The 24,624-nt window shown below is 31.5% G+C and overlaps 1 protein-coding gene across 1 annotated transcript in view; it reads right to left on the reverse strand.

The window, feature by feature from the left end:
• Positions 1-23,079, reverse strand: part of LOC127698409 (uncharacterized) — a 28,684-nt gene extending 5,605 nt beyond the window's left edge. Inside the window, exons 1-2 of the mRNA XM_052201875.1 lie at positions 22,588-23,079; positions 4,819-5,018 (exon numbers count right to left, since the gene is read on the reverse strand). Of these exons, the coding sequence (XP_052057835.1) occupies positions 4,819-5,018; positions 22,588-22,888 (501 nt within the window). The 5' untranslated portion in view covers positions 22,889-23,079. The remainder of the gene's footprint in view (positions 1-4,818; positions 5,019-22,587) is intronic.
• Between the last annotated feature and the right edge of the window lie 1,545 nt (positions 23,080-24,624).

The following is a 24,624-nucleotide window of genomic DNA, read 5'->3' on the forward strand; positions in this document are numbered from 1 at the left end:
TACTGAAGATGATATTATCAAAATGCTGGACTTTTTGATCGACAATATATTTGTTGAGTTTGGAGGATTTATATTTCAACAGACAGTCGGTATTCCAATGGGAACTAATTGTGTACCCCTACTGGCCGATTTGTTTTTGTACTCGTATGAAGCAGAATTCATTCAGAACCTTCTAAAAGACAAAAAGAAAAAGCACCTTGCGAAATTCTTTAATTATACTTTCCGATATATTGATGATGTTCTATCATTGAATAACCCATATTTCAGCCAATACTTACATCTCATATATCCCAGTGAACTTGAAATTAAGGATACTACTGATACTAGAAGGACTGCTTCATACCTTGATCTTTTCCTCAATATTGACACAGATGGACGACTTCACACGAAAATCTATGATAAACGGGACGATTTCAACTTTCCAATTATCAATTTCCCATTTCTTAGCAGTAACATACCCTCTGCCTCTTCGTATGGTGTTTACATATCTCAATTGATACGTTATTCTCGTGCTTGTTCACACTATACGGACTTCATATACAGGAGTGTGCTCCTTACGCAGAAACTGCTCCAACAAAGTTATGAGGAGGACAGATTAAAAATGACACTCCGTAAATTTTACGGACACCATCACCAATTGGTTGATCCATACGATGTGTCTTTGTCCAAACTAACTAAGGACATCTTTACCACGTGTTAGATTGTGGTTTGTCATTACGTCGTCTGATCTTTTAATTACCGAACGTGACTTATTCCCGATTGTGACTGTTTTGCTGAGTGTGAAACCGCATTGCTATAAGACGTGTCACGGTACCTTTCTATCCCAAATTCATGTATTTAATTTTGATGTTATATTTGTTGTTCTCGTCGGATTTTGTCAAATGTCTTACCGTCTTTTCTGTTATATTCGTGTGTTATGGTAAAGATAATTAATTACCCCCTTCATTTATTAGATTTTAGTTTGGTTCAACGAAATTTATACGATATATTTGGTTTACAGTTTGATTCAAAAGAAACACCGACATAGCTAGATAATAAAATTAATTATCTAATTACTACCATTTGATATTAATAAGTATTGTAAGTTTCATTGTTATTAATAAATGTAATGTCAGTATTACAAATCTAATCTTTAATCAATCCTAATCCTATCTTATTTTTGGAAAATATTTTTACAAATTCAAATGTGACGTCACTTTGTGTGTTTTTTTAGAATTTCAAATGTGACGTCACTTTGTGCGTTGAGGCTTTGGCTAACTCGGCTGTGTATTTTTTTATGTGTTGGATTAAGTTGTTTTATGTAATGTATCCGTTTTTATTCTGTAGCTAGTCCCCACTTTGGTTTTATCATGTATATCTATTATATAGTCATTTTATAAAATTTACTGTTTGCAAAATTATAAATTATTCTTAATAATAAGGATGTTCCTGTCCCAGGCAGAAAACCCTGGCCGTGTTAGGCGCAACTTTTTGGAAGTTTTGGTCCTCGGTGCTCTTCAGCTTTGTACTTGTTTTGGCTTTCAAACTGTTTTCATCTGAGCGTCACTGGTTGGTCTTGTGTGGACAAGTCGCACGTCTGGCGTATTGAATTTTAAGCCTAGTTCCTTTTGTTAGCTATTATTCGTGTGTTTCTTTGTCCTATATGTTCTCCCATTTATTTGTATTGTGGTCCTGTTATGTGATGTTGTCGTTTTGGTGTTGTGTTTAACGTTGCCATAAAAGCGGGAGGTTTGGCATGCCACAAAACCAGGTTCAACCCACCATTTTTTTTCTTAAAATGTCCTGTACCAAGTCAGGAAAATGTCCATTGTTATATTATAGTTCGTTTCTGTGTGTGTTACATTTTAATGTTGTGTTTTTGTTGTGTCGTTGTTCTCCTCTTATATTTGATGCGTTTCCCTCAGTTTTAGTTTGTAACCCGGATTTGTTTTTATCTCTATCGATTTATGAGTTTTCGAACAGCGGTATACTACTGTTGCCTTTATTTACCTTTAAGATCATAAACGGTACATTTTCATTGTTCTCACGTGTAGAAAATACACATTAATAAAGTATAGCGGAATAAAAATATAAACAAAAGAAGAATCATTAAATTGAAATCAATCAAAGAAAACATAACCAGTTTCTTATACATAAATGTAATACAATATATAAACAAATATATTTTTTTAAATAATTTTAATTAGATTTATCCAGACTTTAAAGGGTCTTTAAAAAGATAGATTGAAATTACTTTTAGCACCATTTAATATTATGCAGCTTGTGCAAATATTGTCGTTTGCACTGAGGAGGGTGGACACAACAACTGCATAAGTATTTTTACTTTCTTTATCATATGATAATGTTTATAAAATATCTTATAATTTTTTTGGCATTTTGTTATTTGTATTAATATTATGACTTCAACCCATTGGGGTTAAATGTGTATTTTTTTTAAAACAAAATGTATAATTCAAATGGTATTGGTTGACTGTAATGTCGTGATGGTAACTTCACACCTGCTTGATATTCAGTTTGAGTACTGAAAAGGTTTTAAAGACACCGATTTTTTATTCAATTATTATTCCATGAGTTATGAAATTTTACCTAAACTGAGGGTTTGTTCACAGGTGACTTTAACCAAGTTTTAAATATCTAATGTATATAATATAAAATATGTAGTTTTTGTTTATAAATTTGGATATAAATGTTAAAATTACATAATTACATAACCAAACATTATTGAAATAAGTGCAAATAAGCTATAATAATTATTACTTCAGAAGGAAAGCACCAAGCTATTAAAGATATAAATTGAGTTTTGAATTATATGTTATAATTTGTATGCTGTACTTTATCTACAAATGACATTGTGAATAACAAAAAAGACCACGTGGGGTATATGTGAATGAGACAGCATCCACAAGATGAACCAAACCAGAAACATGTTTGTCTGAAATACAACATTTTGTCATATACGAAGCTCTTAATCATACCGAGTATAGAAAAACGGTGAATAAACTAATAGATACTACTATCATTTCCGAACATAAATATCTGAAATAAACAAGGAACGAGCTTGTTTCATTACCTGGGACAGTCATTTTATGATTTGGCGGATTTATATATTTCTATGTACTTAACCATTCCATGCTTTTCATATACGAAGAACGTAGGGTAAAACTAGCTCAGATACTGCACATAATTTTATAATATTGGTATATAATGGCAACAGTAGTATACCGCTATTCAACAGTCATAATTCGATTAAGCAAAAATAAATCCGGGTAACAAACGAAAACTGAGGGAAACACATCAAGTATAAGAGGAAAACAACGGAACAACAGAAACACTGAACATACAATACAACAAAAAACTGAAGCATCCAAAGCTTGATTCCAAAAGTACGCCTCACGAGGTATTTCACAGAAACAAGTGCAATAGAATTTGAATAGTTACGAACTTCACTAGGATATAACACAAGCAATTAACGTTATTTATCTTGAAATGTGTATTAGAAATTTTATGTCGGGAAAAAATATGTTCGTTAAATGTTCATGTATTCAGAGTTCATGTAATTGTATTTTTGTATTTGGCTTTCCGAACTTTTCAAATGTGCACGATGTAAGTTATGATTTAAGAAGGCATTTTTACTGAAAAAAAGTTTAAGTATATATCCGCGGCTACTTTATTAGGCTGCTATTTATGTCTGTGTTAGGCGGATGTTCTTCAATTTTGTAAACTGTTTAGCTTCAAATTTTCAAGAAAGCTTTCATGATATTCCTTTCAAAAGATATAGAACACCAAGGAGACAGCAATAAAATATTGTTTCAAAAATTAACCAAGACTCAAATGACCAGGTTGCACAAAAATTACTTGCAAATGGAAAATAATATGTTATCAACATTTAGATATATCCCAATATATATATGCAAAAGTATAGGACCCCATGATGGCAGGTGCACAAATTCAATATGTTGCAAACTATAGATTGAAATAAGCAGGAAGTGATTATTACATAAAATTGGTAGCGTCTTAAAAGTATTGATGAATATATGATAAAGTTCTGGAAAAAATAGGAAAAAGATAAATAAACAGTTATGTACTAGCAGGTATACAGCTTCATAATTTGTGCAACTGATCCACGAGGATTCTTGGTTTACGGTTCGAACTGTAGGAGGATTCGATTTCACAAAATTAAAACCGTGTGTAGTTTATTCTGAATAATTACTGAAGTCCAAAGTCTGGAAAAGGGGGGAAAAAATCCTAAAAAAAATCCTAAAACGATTCAATAACACAGTTTCAATACTTCAATGGGTCTAATGTTTCTGTGAAGTTCATCGATCTTTTCTAAAAAAAAAAAATATAGGAGTTGATTACACACAATAGGTTTCAACTATTCGAAGCCTGCTTACCCGACATCATAATACATTCAATTGTTTTTTGTAATTCCATGAATATGTAGAAAAATTTGATCAATAACTTGGCAGATTCTATATCAAATCATTGATTAAGTGGTCTTTTAAAAAAATAAAAATACCACTTTCATTTTGAAATAAAACTATGATGTAGATAAGTACTAGTACTAGTAATAAATCTTTCATGTCGATGGTAAAGTAAATATTGCATTTGTTTTTCCATTTACATAAGATAATTTTATATGATTCTTAGATCTTATCAAAAAACTAATATTAGAGGTTTGTTCATTATTGCATTGAAAGGTAATCATATAAAGTTTTGTCAATAATCATCATAAAACATTTTCAATAACCCATTTAACAGTCAAAGGTAATATAACTAATTTTTATCTTTAGTATCTTATACTGGCGAGCAGCTTACCTTGAGAATGCTTTGTGTACTCCAAATGTCTAAAATTGGATCACGGTAATGTGTAGTGCAAGTCAAGTTATGGGTAACGGGTAAATAACATCCAACTTCATGGGCAGGGAGTGAGACTGTACCGACGAACGAGTCATATAGCTTTACACCAGTTCCTGCAGTTCCTCTGAATATCAACTCCCATGAGTTTGGTGGTAGATCTAGAAATCAATAAAATATATTTGATATATCAATATCAATATTTTCAAAGTTGTTTGATAAAATTATATGTATTTTTTAATGAAATGGTTGACACTATTCGTAAACTTTCTTTCTGAACATCACTCTTCCCATCAAGCAATACACTTTATAGTATATTTGATACATCTATTCATTTATAGCATATTAATTAGTTTAAACAATATTTATTCAGATAAATCAACATTAAACCATATTATACAAATGAAATAAATATAAAGGATTCAGAAACAAGCAATTTGCTTTAACAAATCTGTCTCCTTTTACAAAAATAATACACTTATTGAACAATACATAAATATAATTACTGGCATGCTCTGTAATAAATATATGAATATGAAAAAGGTGGAAAATACTTAAAGAGAAGAATAAAAAAAAAATAAACATGAATTTTTGTAATGTATACAGTGTGAAATGCTTGGGTTCCTATTGAATGATGAAGCATTAACATCAAGGGTTAAAACGTTTACTTTTAATAATATATTTCTGCACCAAACTAAATAAAAAACTATTTTGCTCATCTGAGAGTACCGTTGATCCAAAAAGCTAAGTTTTTGTGTCAACTTGGACACGAAGAACTGAAACAGAATCTAGTAGTTCATGTCTTAAATCGGTGTATATAGGAAAAGATAACAGGAAGTGAGAATTTTTTTCTACATCATCACAACGACAAGTTGGAGAGTCTACTAAATTACGAAGGAATAGGTGAGAATTCAATGAACTTGAATCCATTCTTAAGCGAGCATGAAGAATTTGACCAAAACGATATCCTATATAATAATACGTTGGGGCCTTACTATTTTGGGTACGAATTTGTTTTTTGAATAATGGTAGAGATTCACATTTTCTTATGTTTAAGTTAAGAGTGTTCCATAGTTTTGTTGTTGCTGGGATGAAATATTCAGAATATAAACGGGTCCGTGTGTTGATTTGTGTAATATTATTTCTTTGTCTTGTGTTGTGATCATGTCTACTTCCTACTGAATCGGGCAATAAGTCTCTTAAATACCCTGGAGCTTTATTATTCAAAATTTTGTGATAATGAATTAGTCTATGATTGCGTCGTCTTTCAGATAATTTTTCCCATCGAGTTTCAACATATAAGTTGTTAATGCTGGTAAGTTTAGTACCCCCCGTGACGATACGCGCTGCGTCAAGCTGAATATTTTCAAGTTTAGCAATCAAATTCTAATTTTGAGAGTCCCAAACGACATCGGCATATTCAAGAATTGGGCGAATAAATGATATGTAAATTTTTTCAAGTGTAAACCTATCAAGAACATTTTTCATTTTTCTCATTATATTTATTCTTTTGTAAGATTTAGAAATTATGTATTCAATAAGGTCGTTCCAGGATCCGTTGTTAGAAAAAAAGACACCTAGATGTTTGTGTTTACTTACTGTTTGTAGCTCTTGGGTATTCATATTTAATGGAGGATGAAAGGGTCTATATTATTTTTTTTGAAATTATCATACTTTCAGTCTTTTGATCATATTAATTGGAAAAACAAACTGACTTCTGTGTATTTCCTTTAAACTATTGTTGGTACTTTTAGTTTAATATAAATTGGAAAGTATATATTAAAAAAAAAGCTTCATTTTCCCAAACAACATTTACGTTCAAAAGAAATGTAAGATATATATCAAAAGCTAACGACCTATTTTCTCTTTACATATTTCGAGAGCTAGATAATTTTCAGGCATTTTTAACTCTACCATTATTCCAAGTTAATTTTAATTATGTGTACATTGAGATTCTGTAAAAAAATTTGTATGTATCTGACTCTATGATTAAATTACAAAACATGGACTTAAAACTGCAGAATAAGAAGAAAACTCACCTTCAACTATTTAAATCTTATCAAACGTAAGTGTCTTTCAGATCAAATCCGTTATTTCTATTTCCGGGAAACATCAAAATAAACACAGTTAGAAGAAGCGTACCAGTAAGCCTGAATAACATTGTTCTGTTATCAACATTTGTAAGTAAAAAAAAATACTTATCTGTTTCATTCTAAAATGTCTCTTTTTATTGTGGTTAATACGAGGTTAACAATTTACACTTATCACAGAGCCTTAGGGATAACAGTTCTTTAAATGTTACCCTATTGAATCAACCAATAAAAAAACTTAATAAAAAAAACCAAAAATCAGTAATATAAAAAGACAAAAATTACAGATCATTCAGCACAATAAATTGAATAAATATAACTAACAGTGTGATAGAGCAGATTGTTAGTCCTCGAAAAAAAACATTGTTAACCGAGGCGAAGATTTTACCGTGACATTATTCATAAAGCTTAAATGTTTGAGAATCTTTCATCAAATATTTCTCTTTGGATAAATAGACAGATTGATAAAATTGAAAAATAAACCTGTTGTCGTTCAATTGCTGCATTAGGTTTTTTTATTTTGGAAAAAGATCAATTAGATCATTTTTAGGTTGAAACATTTCTTAAAGTTATATTGATTAGTGAAAACTATATATTATAATAAAATGGAAAAAAATACATATTGTACAACATAAATACACATTAATACAAATTTCTTACTTTCTGCGTTTTTAAAATCTTTATATTTCGACATTGCTCAAGGTACTGTTTACGACGTTGATGCATGAAAACTTCGTATCAGCCCTTCGAGCTGGCTTCAAGTGACTGAAAACTTTCTTTATTAGGCACCCCCTCCCCCAAGCTAGTATAATATTTCAAATTTGACAACGGTAGAGTAATTAAAACAGAGGCTGCGTATTTAAACATCACAAAAAGATAGCAGTTTGATAATGATTAAAAAAATAATAATACATTTTGACTAAGGTTAAATAATTGAACGTGACTGCGTACTTATACATCCCTCCCAAATGAATAGAACCCTGTAATTTAAACTGGTATAATTAAAAAAAATCCTTAAAACTGTAAGAGTCCAGAACGGAAGCCTAAGTTACTGGAAACAAGTGATGGTAGGAAAATGAGTGATAGTAGGGAAAATAAGTGACTCATTCTATGTTTTTTCATTTATGCCCTCTGGGGAAACTGTTCTAAGCTTTCTTATCCAAAACCTTTCCCGAGCGAGTCTGTCGGACCTTGACCAACCCTCGTTGTGGTCTATGATTGTGATGGTAAGGTTTTTGAGATCAGCTTGGGCGTGCCCAGGTGATCTCAAATGACGACTTACGGGGAGGTCGGGCTTGCAGGTGTAGTCACTTCGATGGCCATTCATGCTTTGTTGAATGACTGTTCTGTCTCGGCAACGTACTGCATGCCACATCGACACTGAAGAAGGTATACATCAGTACGTTGTCGAGACAGAACAGCCATTCCCGTCATTTCGTCATTCTGTCTATCGTCACACATTGTCCAGACTATTCAATTATGTCTGCAGCTAGAGGTCTTATTATTTTTTTTACAAAAGTTTATAATTATAAATCAATTGAAAAGACTTTTGGTCGAAAACAAACTGACAACGCTATGGTAAAATATCGAAAAACGACCAGAATACAAACAATAGTTTACAATTACAACGATAATTATTTTTCGACAAATAAATTTTTCATGCATTCAAAACTGACGATAAAGTCATTGACATACAAGGATATCTTTTTACCATTTATGCAGATATCGTAGATTGAATATGCATTGTATTTCACACAAAATCTATTTTTTATTTAAAATGTTTGAATGACACGTTTTATTTGAAAATAACAAACTATTCATTCCTTACTTTCAGCATCAATATAAACAATTATAAAGGCATAATAAAATAAGCACAATAATTTGAAATATTAAGATAAACAAGATCCTCTGAATTGATAAAACATAGATAACGAAGGTCAAGTCGGGGTTACGGGAAATGATTAGTTGCGTTAATTGCCTGTTATTATTTTTTATTGAAACAAAATGTCAATTTACATTATTGTACGTTAAATATTTCATGACGTGTGGAAGTCTAAACTGAAATAATTATCAAATGTCTATTCATATTCGATGAAATATAGAAACATAAAGACATAGTGGTTAATTGGATGATAATTTCAATAGTTTTTGTCGTTATACTAAGAGGGGTGAAACAAGGGAATTCCATATTTCGGTGTCAAAAAATCTCTTTGACAATTTGGTCAAACCCATTGTGACCTTCAACTCTGAAATTTCCTTCATGGGTTATTTTCGTGTGTGCCATAGGACAAAGCATAGAGCTGCACAAAGAACTGGTGATATTGACCATCTCAACACCCTTTCAAAAAATCCATCTAACTATTCGTAAATACCTTCTTGGAACCAAGAAGACCTCATCAAATATAGGTATGAGATTGGAACTAGGTAAACTTCCAGTTGAAAGTTTTATCACAACCCAATCGATTTTATATCTTGCTAGACTAAGTATTGCTCATTTAATCCCATTATTGAAAGAGGCCTTCGAACTTTTAAAATCACTTGATTTACAATGTGTATATTCTTGATGTACATATGTTAAGAACGTCTTACCAGACAATAATCTTAAAGACAAAGTGGCCAACTGTAAGAATACTACAGATGTAAATCAAAAATTAAAAAAATTGTGAGGGATTCCGCAGAACCCTGTGTCTCGCTTACTTTTGATGCTGTCAGTGTAAAAGTGTAATGATGACTTAAAAAGTGACTCCATTTATCAGTAAAAATGTAAAATACAGAATTCCAGATTTTTTCTTCAGGCGCTATTTCTTGGTCTTGAAGATAAGTTTCTGTCCAATTTTCAAAACAATCCATGAAGGTTTACAAACTTATCATGCCAAAAATATTTAATCCCAGACTGTAAATGTTAACTGTAAAAAACTAAGTCCATCTATCAGAAAAAAGGTGAAAATGAAAATATATTTTCCAAAGTTTGCTTCAGACATTATCTCTTAATCATAAAAAAGCTTCTGCCAAAGCTTCATAAAATTCTATGAAGGTTTGACAAGGTATTTGATGTGTGACAAACTTTAACCCCAGACTGAATCTACTTGGTAACTCTAAAAAACTAAGTCCATTCATCAGTAAAATACGGGAAAATGAAAATAAATATTTTCAAAATTTTGCTCTGGATACTGTATTTTGTTCATTAACACACTTCTGTCCAAATTTCATAAAATTCCATGAAGGTATGACAAAGTTATTGATGACTGAAAAACTTTAACCTCAAACTGAATCTGAATGCTAAGAGTAAAAATAAAAATCCATTTATCAGTAAAATATGGAAAAATGAAAATAAATACTTTCAAAATTTTGCCATGGATACTGTATTTTGGTCACAAACAAGCTTCTGTCCAAATTTCATAAAATTTCTTGAAGGTTTGACAAAGTTATTGATGTCTAAAAAACTTTAATCTCAGAATGAACCTAAATGTAGACGTCGTCGACGCCGACGACGAAATCTAGGATCGCTATGTCTCGCCTTCGCGACATAAATGTCGCAGGCTCGACCATGAAATAAATGACTTATCATAAAGATTTATATAAAAGTAAAATAGAAAAAATCGACGAGAGTTGCAAACGTTTTCTGTATAAAGAATTAAAACCTTCACTTGATGCAAATATTGTCTTATTGTTGAATGATTTTTCTATCAGGAATTTTTTACAAAACTTCGCATAAGTTACCATGGTCTTGAAATAGAAAATGGTCGTTACATTAAAATTCCTCGAGAACAAAAACTGTGCAAAACCTGCAAAGTCATCGAAGATGAATCTTATTTTGTTCTAAATTGCAAGGTTAACCAGAATATCAGACAAAATCTCTTTAATGATATACAATTAGATGATGAACATTTCATCCATTTCCCTGGTGAACAAAATTTTCTTTTACATATTTAATAACCGGTTCCATTAGACATGTTAGAATTATTGACCTCTTTTATAAAAGGTCATTAGAAGTGAGGGCAGAGGTCTCATTGTAACATGGCTATTGAATATATTGTAATATTGGAAATTTATCACTTATATGTTTTTGTATTATGTTTTGTTGTTTTTTGTTTGTTTATTGTTTGTTTAAATTTGTATTGCCACAAACATACTGTATATGATTGAATAACAACAAAATTGATTTTATCATAGATTAATCTGAAATAACAAATTATCATTAGAAGATATCAAGGTATACTGAAGATTATATACTGATAGGCTTAATTTGTTGTTAACGAGACTTTCTAGTTTAATAAATTGAATATATATTGAATTATGAATTATGAATTGACCCAAGGAAGGGAGTGATTGTATGTCGTAAAAAATGGTTTCATCTACCACTTTCCATTAGAGAAATTGTTTTAAAGTCTTACAAATGACTGCCATTTTTTAAGTTATTGTACATTTATCTTTATCTATATTTGAAGTTTCAATAATAAAACAAACTCATAAACAATACTAAGCTTAAATGTGGACCGCCAGACGCGTAACTCTTGAAATTGAATTATCTAGACAAAAAGATATATTGTTTGCATTTCTTCTAATTTGCAATGCGTCATATGTAAATGCATCATCAATCGTGTATTTACATATTCACAACCACTGGGTTCGTGTCACTGCTGACGGACCAGTAGTAAGCACATCTATGCTGACATGAAATATCGTCATTTTCTATAAATTAACTATTCATAAAACTTTAAAATAATTCGAAATACTAAGGCTTTGTTTTATCAGAAGGCATGGATGCACGAAGCCAGATATCTACATTTTTGGGGAAATTTGAATGTTAGTACTCAACTTTCGTAATTGATTTGGCCTTATATCAGTTTTGATTTGAACGTCACTGATGAGTCTCGTGTAGACTAACCGCGGATCTAACTTACTTAATTAAAAGCATGGCATCTTTGGTGACTTTTCACAACCATTAAAATTGCTTCTTTATGGATTTGGCTATCATTTCGGAATTTAAGATTTTGATATTTATTACTATTGAACAGCGGTATACTACTGTTGCCTTTCTTTAATACAAATACTTCATTTGCATTATTTTGTATATAGAAGGGAAGTGTTCTAGTTAATCAACTATGTGATCTATTCGCAGGAATAATATACCTACAGTACGGTTCGAATTCATAATTTGATAGGTCTTGGAAATGTCGATGATGCTAGTATGATAAAACAAAATGCAATTGGGATTTACATGGGAATGGAAACTAGACGGCCCAAAGTATTGTGCTACAATATAGACATTTCGAAATGCAGATGGTTTTGTCAAATTTCTAACAAAAAAATCTTTGTCTTATGCTTAATTTCATTGATATGTTTTAAGTTATTTTTTATCAATCCTTTTGGATTTCCCATCTTCTTTGGAACAGAAGATTTTCTATTTCTTTTCTTCTCATACGATGGCAGTATATTGTAGTGGACATTTTTTTTTATTTTGTCACAAAATTGTAATTCGCTAAACATGTGATATTCTTCTAAATAGTATGATGCACATTTATTCTTAAGGGTATAGATTAACGAAATTTTGTATTTGGAATTCAGCAATGTTATTCCAATCAATACATTACATGTGTGAGAATAAACTGCATAAGAAAATGTTATAACGCTTTTCTTTGTTTCTTAAGCACTAAGTTACTTTATATGACTAAAGTCTTTTGAGCGGTTTTTAAGAAAGGTCGTTTGCTTTTAACTGGTCCAAAATAAAAGTTTTTCAAAAAAGTAACTTATGTTTTCTTCTGCTCTGTCTAATGTCTTCTGATACATCTATATAAGTAGATAAATGTTCTGGAAATACTTTCATTTTTGTTTGTTTGGAAAATAGTGAAATTCTTGGAAGTAATTTTATATACTTCATAATAATATCTTGTACAGTTAACTTATTATGGGCTCATCAGTCAATATGGACTTGAATAGAAATAGATTAAAACTTAAAGAAGCATTCTTTTTAGTTATTGATTTAAACTAGCGGGGTGCAACACGAACGACACAAAAAACGCGGAATCTCAGGTACTACGAAAGGGTGAGTAGATCCTGCGCCTCATGTGGCATCCGTCGTTTTGCTCATGTAGATACACATTTTGATTTACCAACCTCCTTTTGAATACAACACTTTCCAATCGTTATCTTCTTCTATGTTGGCAGATTCATCTAGCGGACTTTTTGAATTTAGTTCACATTGCTTATTCACAAAATTGTAATTCGCTGAAACACATGTTTTGTCAGTTAAACAGTATAATGCGCATGTATTCGTACTGTTATGATTCAATGAAATTGTGTAATACGTATTCGACAGTTTTATTCCTTTCAATACCTCATATTTGTCAGATCGAATTGAAAAAGAGCATGCAGAGCCATTTAAAACGTAAAAAATGTAAATAAAGATTTTTCTCCCCGCCATTTCGAAATTCAAAATTTCCACAGGTCTTATTGTTGGTTATGTTTCTGGCTTAAGACTTAAGCATTTTCAATTCCATATGATTTTCAGTTCCAGCTAAACTTAAATAATTCATTGATGAGTCAGTTTTGTTTGTCCAATTCAAGGTTATTTGGTAAACATCGTAAAAATATGTCTAACGTTCAGTTTTTATAGTCAGCAGTCGATATGGAATAAAATAAACTAGATTTTAAATCAACAAAGCATCCGTTTTAATTATTGATGTTAACAACAAGAATTTAATCTCCGTCGCTAACATTAATATTTCAACAGTTTCCTAACTTAAATTTTTGATTTTAATCTATCATCTATAATAGTATGAAGTTGAATTGAATAACGGCAGGTTATTGGCAATAGCAAAACCAATTCTGACAGAAATCATTATATTGTTACAAATGGAAATGTCGTAATTATGGGTCAGTTTCATTTCAGTTGTTTCAAATGTTTTTTGCGATGTAGTATTTGTAGATTATTTGTTCAATTAGATCAGTCACTTTCAGAGAAATAAGAGCGTTTTAATTTAAGGCAACAATATATAAGAAGATAGGTTACTACTGTAAGTATTAAAGTTCTAAAGATACTATGTATCAAAACAATTACTTTTCTATTGAATTCTTTAAAAACTCTATTCAGTACATTGTTTTGGAGTTTTGATGACATGTTTTGGGGAGCTTCCCGCTTTTAATCGGCTGCTAAAAGTTACTTCCACTGTTGCATCCTCCTATTTTCGCGTACGTACCTTTTCTATAATGCTTCAATCTTTTGATCAGTTATTTAATTGATATTCATTTATACGCACCAGGACTCGCTCCTTTAGGAGTTCATGCGAATCCCTCGTGTTTGTTTTGTACTTTGAATTTTCCGTTCTTAGTCGATCTACGAGATTTGAACATCAGTAAACTTCTGTTCCCTTAATTTATCATAAAATGTTACAAATTGCGTATTCATTGATTATAAAAAAAATGAATTGAAACATTGTCCTATCATAAGAAATTATAGATGGTTTAACTTTGAGTGATTACTGTTAAATTTATTGCCTTGAGACATTAATATTGCTAGAATATAGCAGTTTTCCGAGGGAATAACATGTTGAATCCTCGGGGTTTAAGTGTAGTCCCGATTAATGATTAAGATGGAATTTCCCAACTACGTCATCAGTAACAACTGTTTCCCAATACGAACTTAAAACTTCCCAGAACGCCTTCTCAATCGAATACGTGTCCCATATAAGTGTAAACTAAACCAATGTTCCTGCCGGTAGTGGAAATTGTATTACATATGCAATACGTATTTTTTTGCTGTTTTCTGAATAAAGTAGAATAGAGAATGGAAACGGGGAGTATGTCAATAAGACAACAACCCGACCAAGGATCAGAAAACACTTCAAGGCCACCAATGGGTTTTCAATGCAGCAGGAAAATCCCGCATCCAGAGGAAAGCTTCAGCTGGCCCGTAAACTATAATGTATTCTAGTTCAGCGAGCGAAATGGACGCGACAATAAACTCCGAAATATACAAATAGGCCAAAATAAAAAAAAAAAAACACAGTTAAACTCGGTTTAAAAGAAGCCCAAGTCCCATGTTCGAAGAAGTAACAGAAGAAACTAAGCAAAATGACAATGATAACATAAATTAACAAATGCCAGCTCCAGACTTTAATTAAAACATTGAAAGATTATGTCTTCATCATACGAAAATCAACAACAACCCCTCCTGTTAGGGGTTAAGTATCATGCAATCATGAATTATATGAAAAGAACATAACCCATATCATGCCAACAACTGGTTTTAGAATGAATGTGTTTATTTCCGATGCAAATACCATAGGAGTTAATCAATATTAATGCCAAAATAGGCCATCTTAAATGACTTGACTTTGGTCAAAGCTCCCCTTTCTGACCTAAAAATGATATTTTCTAAGTTTTCAACTGTTTATCTTGTTTTTATTTTTATGTGTATGTTCCTTTTTAAAGGGACATTAGCTGTCAAATTCAAGTTCACCGATTTGACTCAAATTCTCACATTTGATTTATAACATACTAAAACGCATATACAAATTACAAAAAGTCTAAAATAAACAATTAACCATGTATGGACTCGATAATATGTATCAACATTTCGTGTGTATTTTTGTCTAGACGCCATCTAATAAATCATCGAGAACTGCTGACGGTTATATAACCCGATATAAACATAAATATAGATATAAATAGATCGCGACCACGTGCAATTGGATATTTCTAGGTCTGTTTGATTTCATATTGTAGGTTAAAAAGTATGTTTATCATCATTTTTACCTGTATAAGAATAATTTTTGGTGGATCGAATCAGTCAAGCAAATGGTTCATCCTTTTTTCACTTTCAATGTTGACATTCTTTTCCTTTTAATAGTTGAACACGCTTGGTTCATGCGTAACCCATTTCTAGCTAAGGGGTCAAATAGAAGATCACATGAATACGGATTCAATGAGGTCGAATTATTTACTTGCAAGTGAAGAATTCATCATCGATGTTTCTTGCTTATTTTGACAAAATTGAACCAAATTGGGTGCTAAAAGCGAATTATTATTTCACTATTTCACCTTCATTAATGATTGAACAAAAAAAAATCCTGTATTATTTTTTTTATATCTCGTAGCTACTGCACCTGTAAACTGTAAAAGGATGAGATCTATAATTATCAATTTCCCCTTAACCAGTCAGCTCGCTGAATTTCTACATCAAAGATAAGTTACTTCCATTATTTCATGAATTATTTATCAGCTAATCAATCCAACGAACTACATATTAGGCTGATCTATCTGCTGATCAAACGGAACCAACATCAATTCAATTAGGATTTTGTATCGCAAGAGTATTAAATTTGAAACTGTTGAGGTGGTTAATCATTTATATAATACTTGTATATTTCATTTAAATATCTCTGGTTAGTTTCTTTTTTTTTTAACTTTAGCATGTATACTCAAAATTGATTTAAGTAATTGATTCAGGGTTCCTATTATTTTTGCAACAAGAAAACATGACTTTCCAAGGTTTCACCTCGTCAGTCTTCTATTTTTAATGTCCTCAATTGGAACAGTTTTAAACAAATCGCCTTGAAATATTAAAGTTATGATAAATATGGTTTGCTACTCGTGCTGTGTGGATGCAGTAGAATGTGTCCCGTGCCTGTAGTGTATGCCCTTATATTTTCCAGTTAGGGTCTTTGCTTGTGAGAGAGCTGTCTACATATTCCATGATATTAATGTTCTATTTCTTTTACTGTATTTTATCCCTGTTCCCTTCTATGGTTTTAATAAGAATTCTTATATCATTCTGTATTTGCCTTTTATTAGGTCCGCCCTTAATTTTCGTTGTCTACAAATAGAGTCCCTTGTGTGGACAGTATATAACTTGCACACATTTTGTTCTTACACCTTTCTAAATTTCTTTCTAATATGTTATGCATAAAATAGTAAGTATGGGGGTGAAATTTTATGTATTAATAGTTTTGAGTAATTTTTAAATGTAGGTAAAGTAGTGATCTGGTCCAGTTTGAAAAGGTCAAAAATTAATATGTCTAGATCTGAAGCTGTCAAACTGTATTATTTACCCTCTTTACATAAAGTTGTCATTATTTTGAGTGACAGCCTATAGAATTTTCTATAATTTTGATTTAATTTGTCATAATAGTAGTACACTACACTGTAAAAATCTTTTTTGTATAGAGAAGGTGATATTTTTTAAATTTGCGTTTTCTGTTTTAGATAAGACGATATAACTGTTTTCTCGGACCAGTGTTTGTTATGTTTAACTTACGTTGTTCTATCGGGCTGTTTAATATAGTTTGTATAAGAATTCTTCGACTGCTTTATAAATTGTATAACATATATTCCGTTATTGTAATCCTTATTCAATGTTATGACTTTCGACCTCATTTAATTTTCGAATTACCTTAATAAATCACGATTTTACGAAATGGCAAGAAATTAAAATACACCACTCCTTCAAGAATATTCACGTGCTAAAAAAATTGTATTCCAAATATGTTTCAAAGGTGGCAATGCCGCTGCAGCCAGATTATCAAATAAAATGCACATTGATATCCACAAATATTCCCGTGCAATGCCAGAAAATTAGTTACCAGCTCTAGATTATCTTCTAATAATACTGTTAGGTCAACTGTGAACGGAAGAGCTTTCCTTTTCCTGTGACATAACATGAAAACTCAAAATCTCATTTATTTGGTTACTTGAACAACGCCAAAGTGTGGTATACAATATATAGGACTAACAGGACGGGAATGTTTTAGACGAACAAAGGAACATCTATACTGCTTCCGAAAACCTAAGAAATTCAAAAGTTTAATTTACCAACATTTAGGTAAACACAAACTTAATATTAAATTTATATGATTCCAACCACCCGAAACGATCCAGAAACAACAAGGACAATTACATAAACAATTTGAAGATTCCCGTAAAATTATGGAACTGTCTTGGATTAAACGACTGCAGTCAGCATATCCCCTGGGTCTTAATGACAATATAATGGGACAAGGGAACATATATATAACTTCTCCAATTGATATCATGAAAATTGTTGATAAAAGACAACGTAATAATAGGTCTCATGGCAAATGTATCAATCAAAATCAACGAATTAAACATCGTATAAATTATACACTTTATGATCTCCTATCTATATCTAAAAACAATGGTAGACATCAATTATTATGTTAACTGGATCAAATACCAATTAGTAAATTACATGATATTTTCAAGGCGTGTGACACAATCTCGTTCTTCAGTCCACTTTAAGAATATTCGCGTATGATTACAGCTTTTTGCCACCATTTAAAACGTTATACCCTCCCTATTTCGATAACACAGAACCACCTATTATTTCGTATACATATAAAAAACCTAGCAGAAGTAAATTTTCAATAATAAGTCAGTAACATCAGACGTCAGTGCATAAAATAATACTCCTCTAACTTGAGACTGTGAATCGTGGAATTTCAGATATGATCCCTATGGCCATGGACATGGACCTCAATATCGTTCAAGACTGAGATGTTAAAAAAATAGAAGAGTACATAATACGCCTATTTCTAGAATGAGGAACAATCTTCAAGTACTCGCAAAGCGGTTGTGTTTGTACCGACCAACAGAGCAAACAGCAATGTGGTGGTGGTATGCCGTAATTTCTACACGGACGTTCTTAAAAATGAAATCTTAAATTCTTCTTAAATCAAGTCCGTGCGCTCCACAGGGAGTCAAATAGTAAACAATCATGTCATAACCACATCACAGCTTAAGGCCTCTTCTGAATATTTAAAGGTCCCTGCTATGTATAGGTTGTCCTAAACAACACAAAAAACAGTAAAATATCGTTTCATCTCGGCCTCTAGTAAGTGTTCTACAACTAATCTTTCAGTGCTTTTAACTAGTTCCTTAACTGCTATCAAAGAACTCATTATCAACTTTTGTAATAAAACATATGAAAATAGCGGAATTAACTATTTTTGGAGTGTAAAATATTCTTTAGTTATTTTTGATGAATTATGTGCTGTTGATGGTCCTTTTGATTCTGTTGACAGTTTTGATTTTTCAACTCTTTACACTACACTTCCACACAATCTTGTCAAACAAAACTTTTCCTTCTAATCAAATGGCCCGAGAACACAGTTATTTCGTAGTGCATTTCTTTTAGACAATAAATTCAAATTCAAAAAATCGCACCTGCTCTATCTCAAAAAGATTTTTACAGTGTAGTGTACTACTATTGATACAAATAATATCAAAATAATAGAAACTTCTACCAGCTCTAACTCAAAATATTGACAATTCTGTGTTAAGGGGGACTAAAATTCAGTTTGACAGCTTCAGACATTCTAATTTTTGATCTTTTTTGACTGGACCAAATCACTACTTAACATAAACATTCAGCACCCTAATTTTTTTAACATGTAATTTCATCCCTTACTTAATATTTCATGCATAAAATATCAAGAAATAAATTGGGAAAGTGTATCCAAAAAAAATGCAAGTTATACACTGTTCACACTAGGGACTATATTCGTAGACAACGAAAACCAAAGGACGATAACTGTGTCCTTGGACCAAATGGTCGTTTGGTAAATCTGAATGCAAATATGTTTGCTGTAATTCATTTAAAGCCTTCTTCTCTAATGAGAAAGGTAAATACGCTAGATATACTTACTGGAAGTGTGATGAAAGGATTGATGCTGTTTTCTCCTTGATAATATTTATACACGTTTTGGCAATAAATTTATCGACAGGTTGTAGGTATTCCTATGGGCACCAATTGCGCCCCTTTAATGACAGATTTGTCCTTGTACTGTTATGAATCACAGTTTATAACCAAACTCAGTAAAGACCCGTCTTAAATGCATTTAATTGATAAATTCAACAACACTTAACTGTTTTTTTCGTTAAATAATCAAGAATTTTCTAAATATACTGCCGAAATTTACCCAAAGGAACTTACTTTAAATAAATCAAATATAAACGGTAATAACTGTCCTTTCCAAGATTTAGATATTTCAGTTTTACACGGGAAACTCTACACTTAAATTTTCGACAAAAGGGACGTCTTTTCGTTCCCTATTGTTAATTTTCCTTTTTTGGACGGTGATGTACCTTTGGCACCATCTTACGATGCTTGTATATCACAACTCGATCTCTATGCCCGTGTGTGTTGTGACATTTTGGATTTCAATGAACGTAATATATGTATTACTGGTAAATTATTAAGTCAGGGATTTCGTTACCACAAATAACTTAAAACCTTTACAAAACTCTTCCATAGATATAAAGATTTGGTTTGGAAATTTGGTTGTACCTGTAGAAATCTTATTTTTAACGGGATAGCACATCCTTATTTTTACGGAGATGTTGTTTACTGAGCCCGGAAATTCAGATACGATCCCGGTAAACTTATCGATCCTTTAAATAAACTTATTCTAAAAAATTAAAAACAACACATTTAATAATTTCATGCGTTTGAAGCGCTTTCTGGATTTACCTTCATCAGGAACGCTCAAAGCCAAATATTTGAAAGCCGAGGATGTACCGAAACAGTTGAAGAGCTATATGACAAAAAAGACCAAAAAAAAAAGGTTACCAATTCAACACTATTTCTAAATTCCATTACCATTTAAGTGGACTCATTTATATTGATCATCAAAGTCAAAATTGGAATTAAATTCTCCAATTTAGTGTTCTATGCTATTGAATTTCCATGTAGTTATAACACAATATTGTTTAAACTAAATTGGAGCTAATATCAGAAGTGTTCCATTAGGGAACACAAAATTGTTTTCAAAGCATATTCTTGGTAAAAAAAAAAACTCAATCTCACAATGAAACATTTGAAAAGGTAAATTCATTTAGTTAACTGTTTCCAAAATGAATCTCATATTTTTACTCTACATGCCAAACTTGGTTCTACTAAACTTGTTTTTATATTGCAGATATGATCAATCATATTGAACCATGATCAATTATAGTGAATTCTAGTTTGATAATTTCTTTAAGCATGCTTGTATATCAAAAACTATTTTTATATACAAAATTTGTAATTAGTAAGTAATCATATGGATGTTATCTAAAAGTAATCATGATTACACCTGTTTTTTACATTGTAATCGATTAAATTTCGATAACTTGTAATCAGAAATTGCATAATTACTGATTAGATGTGATTACATTGTAAAATGTAATCGGTTACAGCTGATTACGATTACTGGTTACGATTACCCGATGCCTGGTAGAAGAAGCATTATGTCCAATACTGAAGTTTGATGTAACTGACGTATAATTGGATATTCAACTTCTACTGAATTTGTATATGTGTACGAAATAATATTTGGTTCTATGTAATCAAAATAGAGAGGGGTGAATTTTTGAATGGTAGAGTCATTTAAGAGTATACTAGATAGGTTAATCAAATCAATACCTCTGATGATATATTTTACTTTAAGAATATCAATATGCAAAACCAGCCTGTGGTGATAAAAAGCTGAAATGATATATGTACACACATTGAGTGGACTGAAAAATAATATTGCATCACACAAATTGAAAATAAGTATTTACTAATTAGTATTTGACCAGTTTGAATGACAGTATTTGATTTGTTCATTGCGATTGATACGCTTGCCATGAGACCAATTTGACCGTTGTCTTTATGATATCAATAGAGGAAGTTTTAGAAATGTTCCTTTGTCCCATGATATTGTCATTAAGACCGAGGTGATATGCTATCTGTTGTCGTTTGATCCAAGACGGTTAACAAATTTTACAAGAGTTTTCAAATTGTTTATATGATTGTCCGGGTGGTTTCTTGCCGGTTTCGAGTGGTTGTAATCGTATAAAATTGATACTGTGTTTTTGTTTTTCTAAATGTTGTTATATCAAACTTTTCGATTTCTTAGGTCTGCGGAAGCTGTATACATGTTCTTGTCTTTGGTTGAAAAAATCCCATCCATTTTGTCCTATACATTAAATACCACATTTTAGTTTAGTTTATGTTACACGATTTATGAGACTTGGAGTTTTTCAAGTAATACCATAGGAAAAGGAAAGCTCCCGTTCACCAATAACCGAACAGTATCATTCAAAGTATCTGCTTTAATCATAGGCAAAAAATGACATCTCTTATACAATTTTTTCCTGAGACTAGTAATTATGAATCTAATGTAGAATTCAAAGAGGAAAAAAAAAACCTTAACACTACCAAAAGTGAACAATTTCAAGGTTTTTAGGAACTGCAAAGGCATTTCTATTCCTCAAACAAGTGAAATAAAATCAAAAGGAAAAGGCTTGTTTTAAGTTTTGAAGTAGGGCTGACACTTAATTGTTTAATCACATAAAACGTTACCGATTGTACTGCACATAATGCGCATTTCGACCATCATTTATGTATCTGCGGTGATGTTCAACACCAACATATTTGTAAATGATGCGCTCTAAAATGCAAAAAGACTATTCGATTGCTTTAATTATGATTTACTGAGAAATGCAGCCTAGACGGCACTACATAAGGAAGAATCGTCCTTGATATGTTATGTTAACTTGTAAAATTATTAAAATACACCGTTAATCAATTTCTCACCATAATGTGCCCATTCTTTGAGCTTGAGTTTATAAAAAAAAAACTTTTGTGATGACCTACCTTTTTTGGAAAACAAGACTTTCCATTCATTATCTTCTACTACGTCGGTAGATTCATCTAGCGGACTTTTTGTACTTAACTGACACTGCTTTGTCACAAAATTGTAATTCACTGAAACACAAGTATTGTCAGCTAAACAGTATGACGCACATTTATTCGTGCTGTTATGATTTAATGAAATTGTATAATAAGTATTCAACAATTTAATTCCCTTCAAGACCTCATATATGTTTGATGAAATGGCTAAAGAACATACAGCGTCACTTAAAACGTACAAAATGTAAATAAAAAATTTTCTCATTGTTATTCCAAAATTCAAAATTTCCAATGGTAGTGCAATACTTGGTAGTGTTTTGGCTTAAAACTAATTAATTTTCAATTCCAGTTAGATAAGGCAAAATAATTTTCGGTTCCAGATAAATAATGCATCCATTGATGATTCTTAATACGATTCGGCTTTGTTTGTGCAATTAAGGTAATTGTCAATATATTGTAAAGATATCTCTTATGTTGAGATTTTAATGGTTAACAGTCGATACGAACTAGAGTAAAATAGTTTTAAATCAACGAAGCATTCTTTTCAAATATTGATGTTAGCTATCAGAGAGATAAATTCATTCCCATAAACATTTCAATGTATTGTCCTTATGGGAATGTTTGTGCTTTTATCTTCTATCTTTTATCGGTAAAATCATATTGAATAGAACTAATAAACGACAAGTTCATAAGTATGTTCAAATTAAGTACCGAATTACTGACGGAATTCATTCGGTACCAATGAAGACAATTCAAGCTGAAAATGTTAAAGTAGAAACCCTGCAAATAATTTTTAACCTATGTCACTTTTGCTCTAACTGATTTAGTTTCGTTTAGATATAAACCAAAATCTACAGTTTTGCTCCTGTGCTCTCCTTTTTGCAACAGCGGCAATATTTGTTGCAGCTCAAATACCAAAATACAAGTTTTAAAATATGTCCTAAGTCACATTCAGGTAAAAGTTTGGTTATATAAGGCCAAGAAGTTTCAGTTTACGACGACGGACGGACAATAACGACGGACGACAAGTAATAGCAATAGCTCATCTGGCCCAATGGCCCATGTGATCTAAGTATTATAGGTTTATTGTGTAACAAAGGTGGATAGCACAGTACAAAGTCAAATGCATGTTGTATACCTCTGTATAAAAGATGTGGTATTATTACCAATGAGACAACTATCCACTAGTGTTCCAATGAATTGGCTTTAAGCAATTATAGTCAACCGTACGGCCCTCAACAATGAGATAATCCCATACCGTAAAGTCGGCTATTAATGGCCCCAACAAACAAAATGTGAAATAATTCAAGCGAGAAAATAAAGGGCCTTATTTATAACAAAACAATTTACGAAAAAATTATATGACAGACATGAACCAACGACAACCACTTGACTTGGGACAGGCAAATAAAGAATGTGCGGGGATAAACATATAGTTGAGCGCTCAATCCTCCCCCTAACCTGAGACAGTGGTGTAACAATACAACATAAGAACAAACTGTGTGGTAACCAAATCCCTGACTTAATAATTTACCAGTTATTCATAAAAGAGGGACGAAGTATACCAGAGGGACAGTCAAACGCATACGTTCATTGAAATCTAAAACGGGCATAGCGAACACGTTGTAAATTATACACACAGTAAGAAGGCGCCAAAAGGAATATCCCCGTCCAAAAAGGGAGAATAAGCAATCGGGAACGCAAAATCGTCTCTTTTGTCATACATTTTTGTATAGAGTTTCCCATGTGAAACTGAAATATCCAAATCTTAAAGAAAAAAAATTATTGCTGCCTGTATTAGATTTATTTTAAGGTAAGTTCCTTTGTGTAAATTTCTGCAGTAAAATTAAAAATGTTTTAATTATTTGAAGCAGAAACATCATGGAGGTAACGGTGAGAGTTAAATATATCAATTACAATACAGGAACAAGTCTACTATTAAAGGGGCACATTGGTGCCCATAGGAATACCTACAACCTACAACTTGTCTATACATGGTAT

The sequence above is a fragment of the Mytilus californianus genome, unplaced genomic scaffold (assembly GCF_021869535.1).
Source record: "Mytilus californianus isolate M0D057914Y unplaced genomic scaffold, xbMytCali1.0.p SCAF_4, whole genome shotgun sequence".
NCBI classification, from domain to species: Eukaryota; Metazoa; Mollusca; class Bivalvia; order Mytilida; family Mytilidae; genus Mytilus; species Mytilus californianus.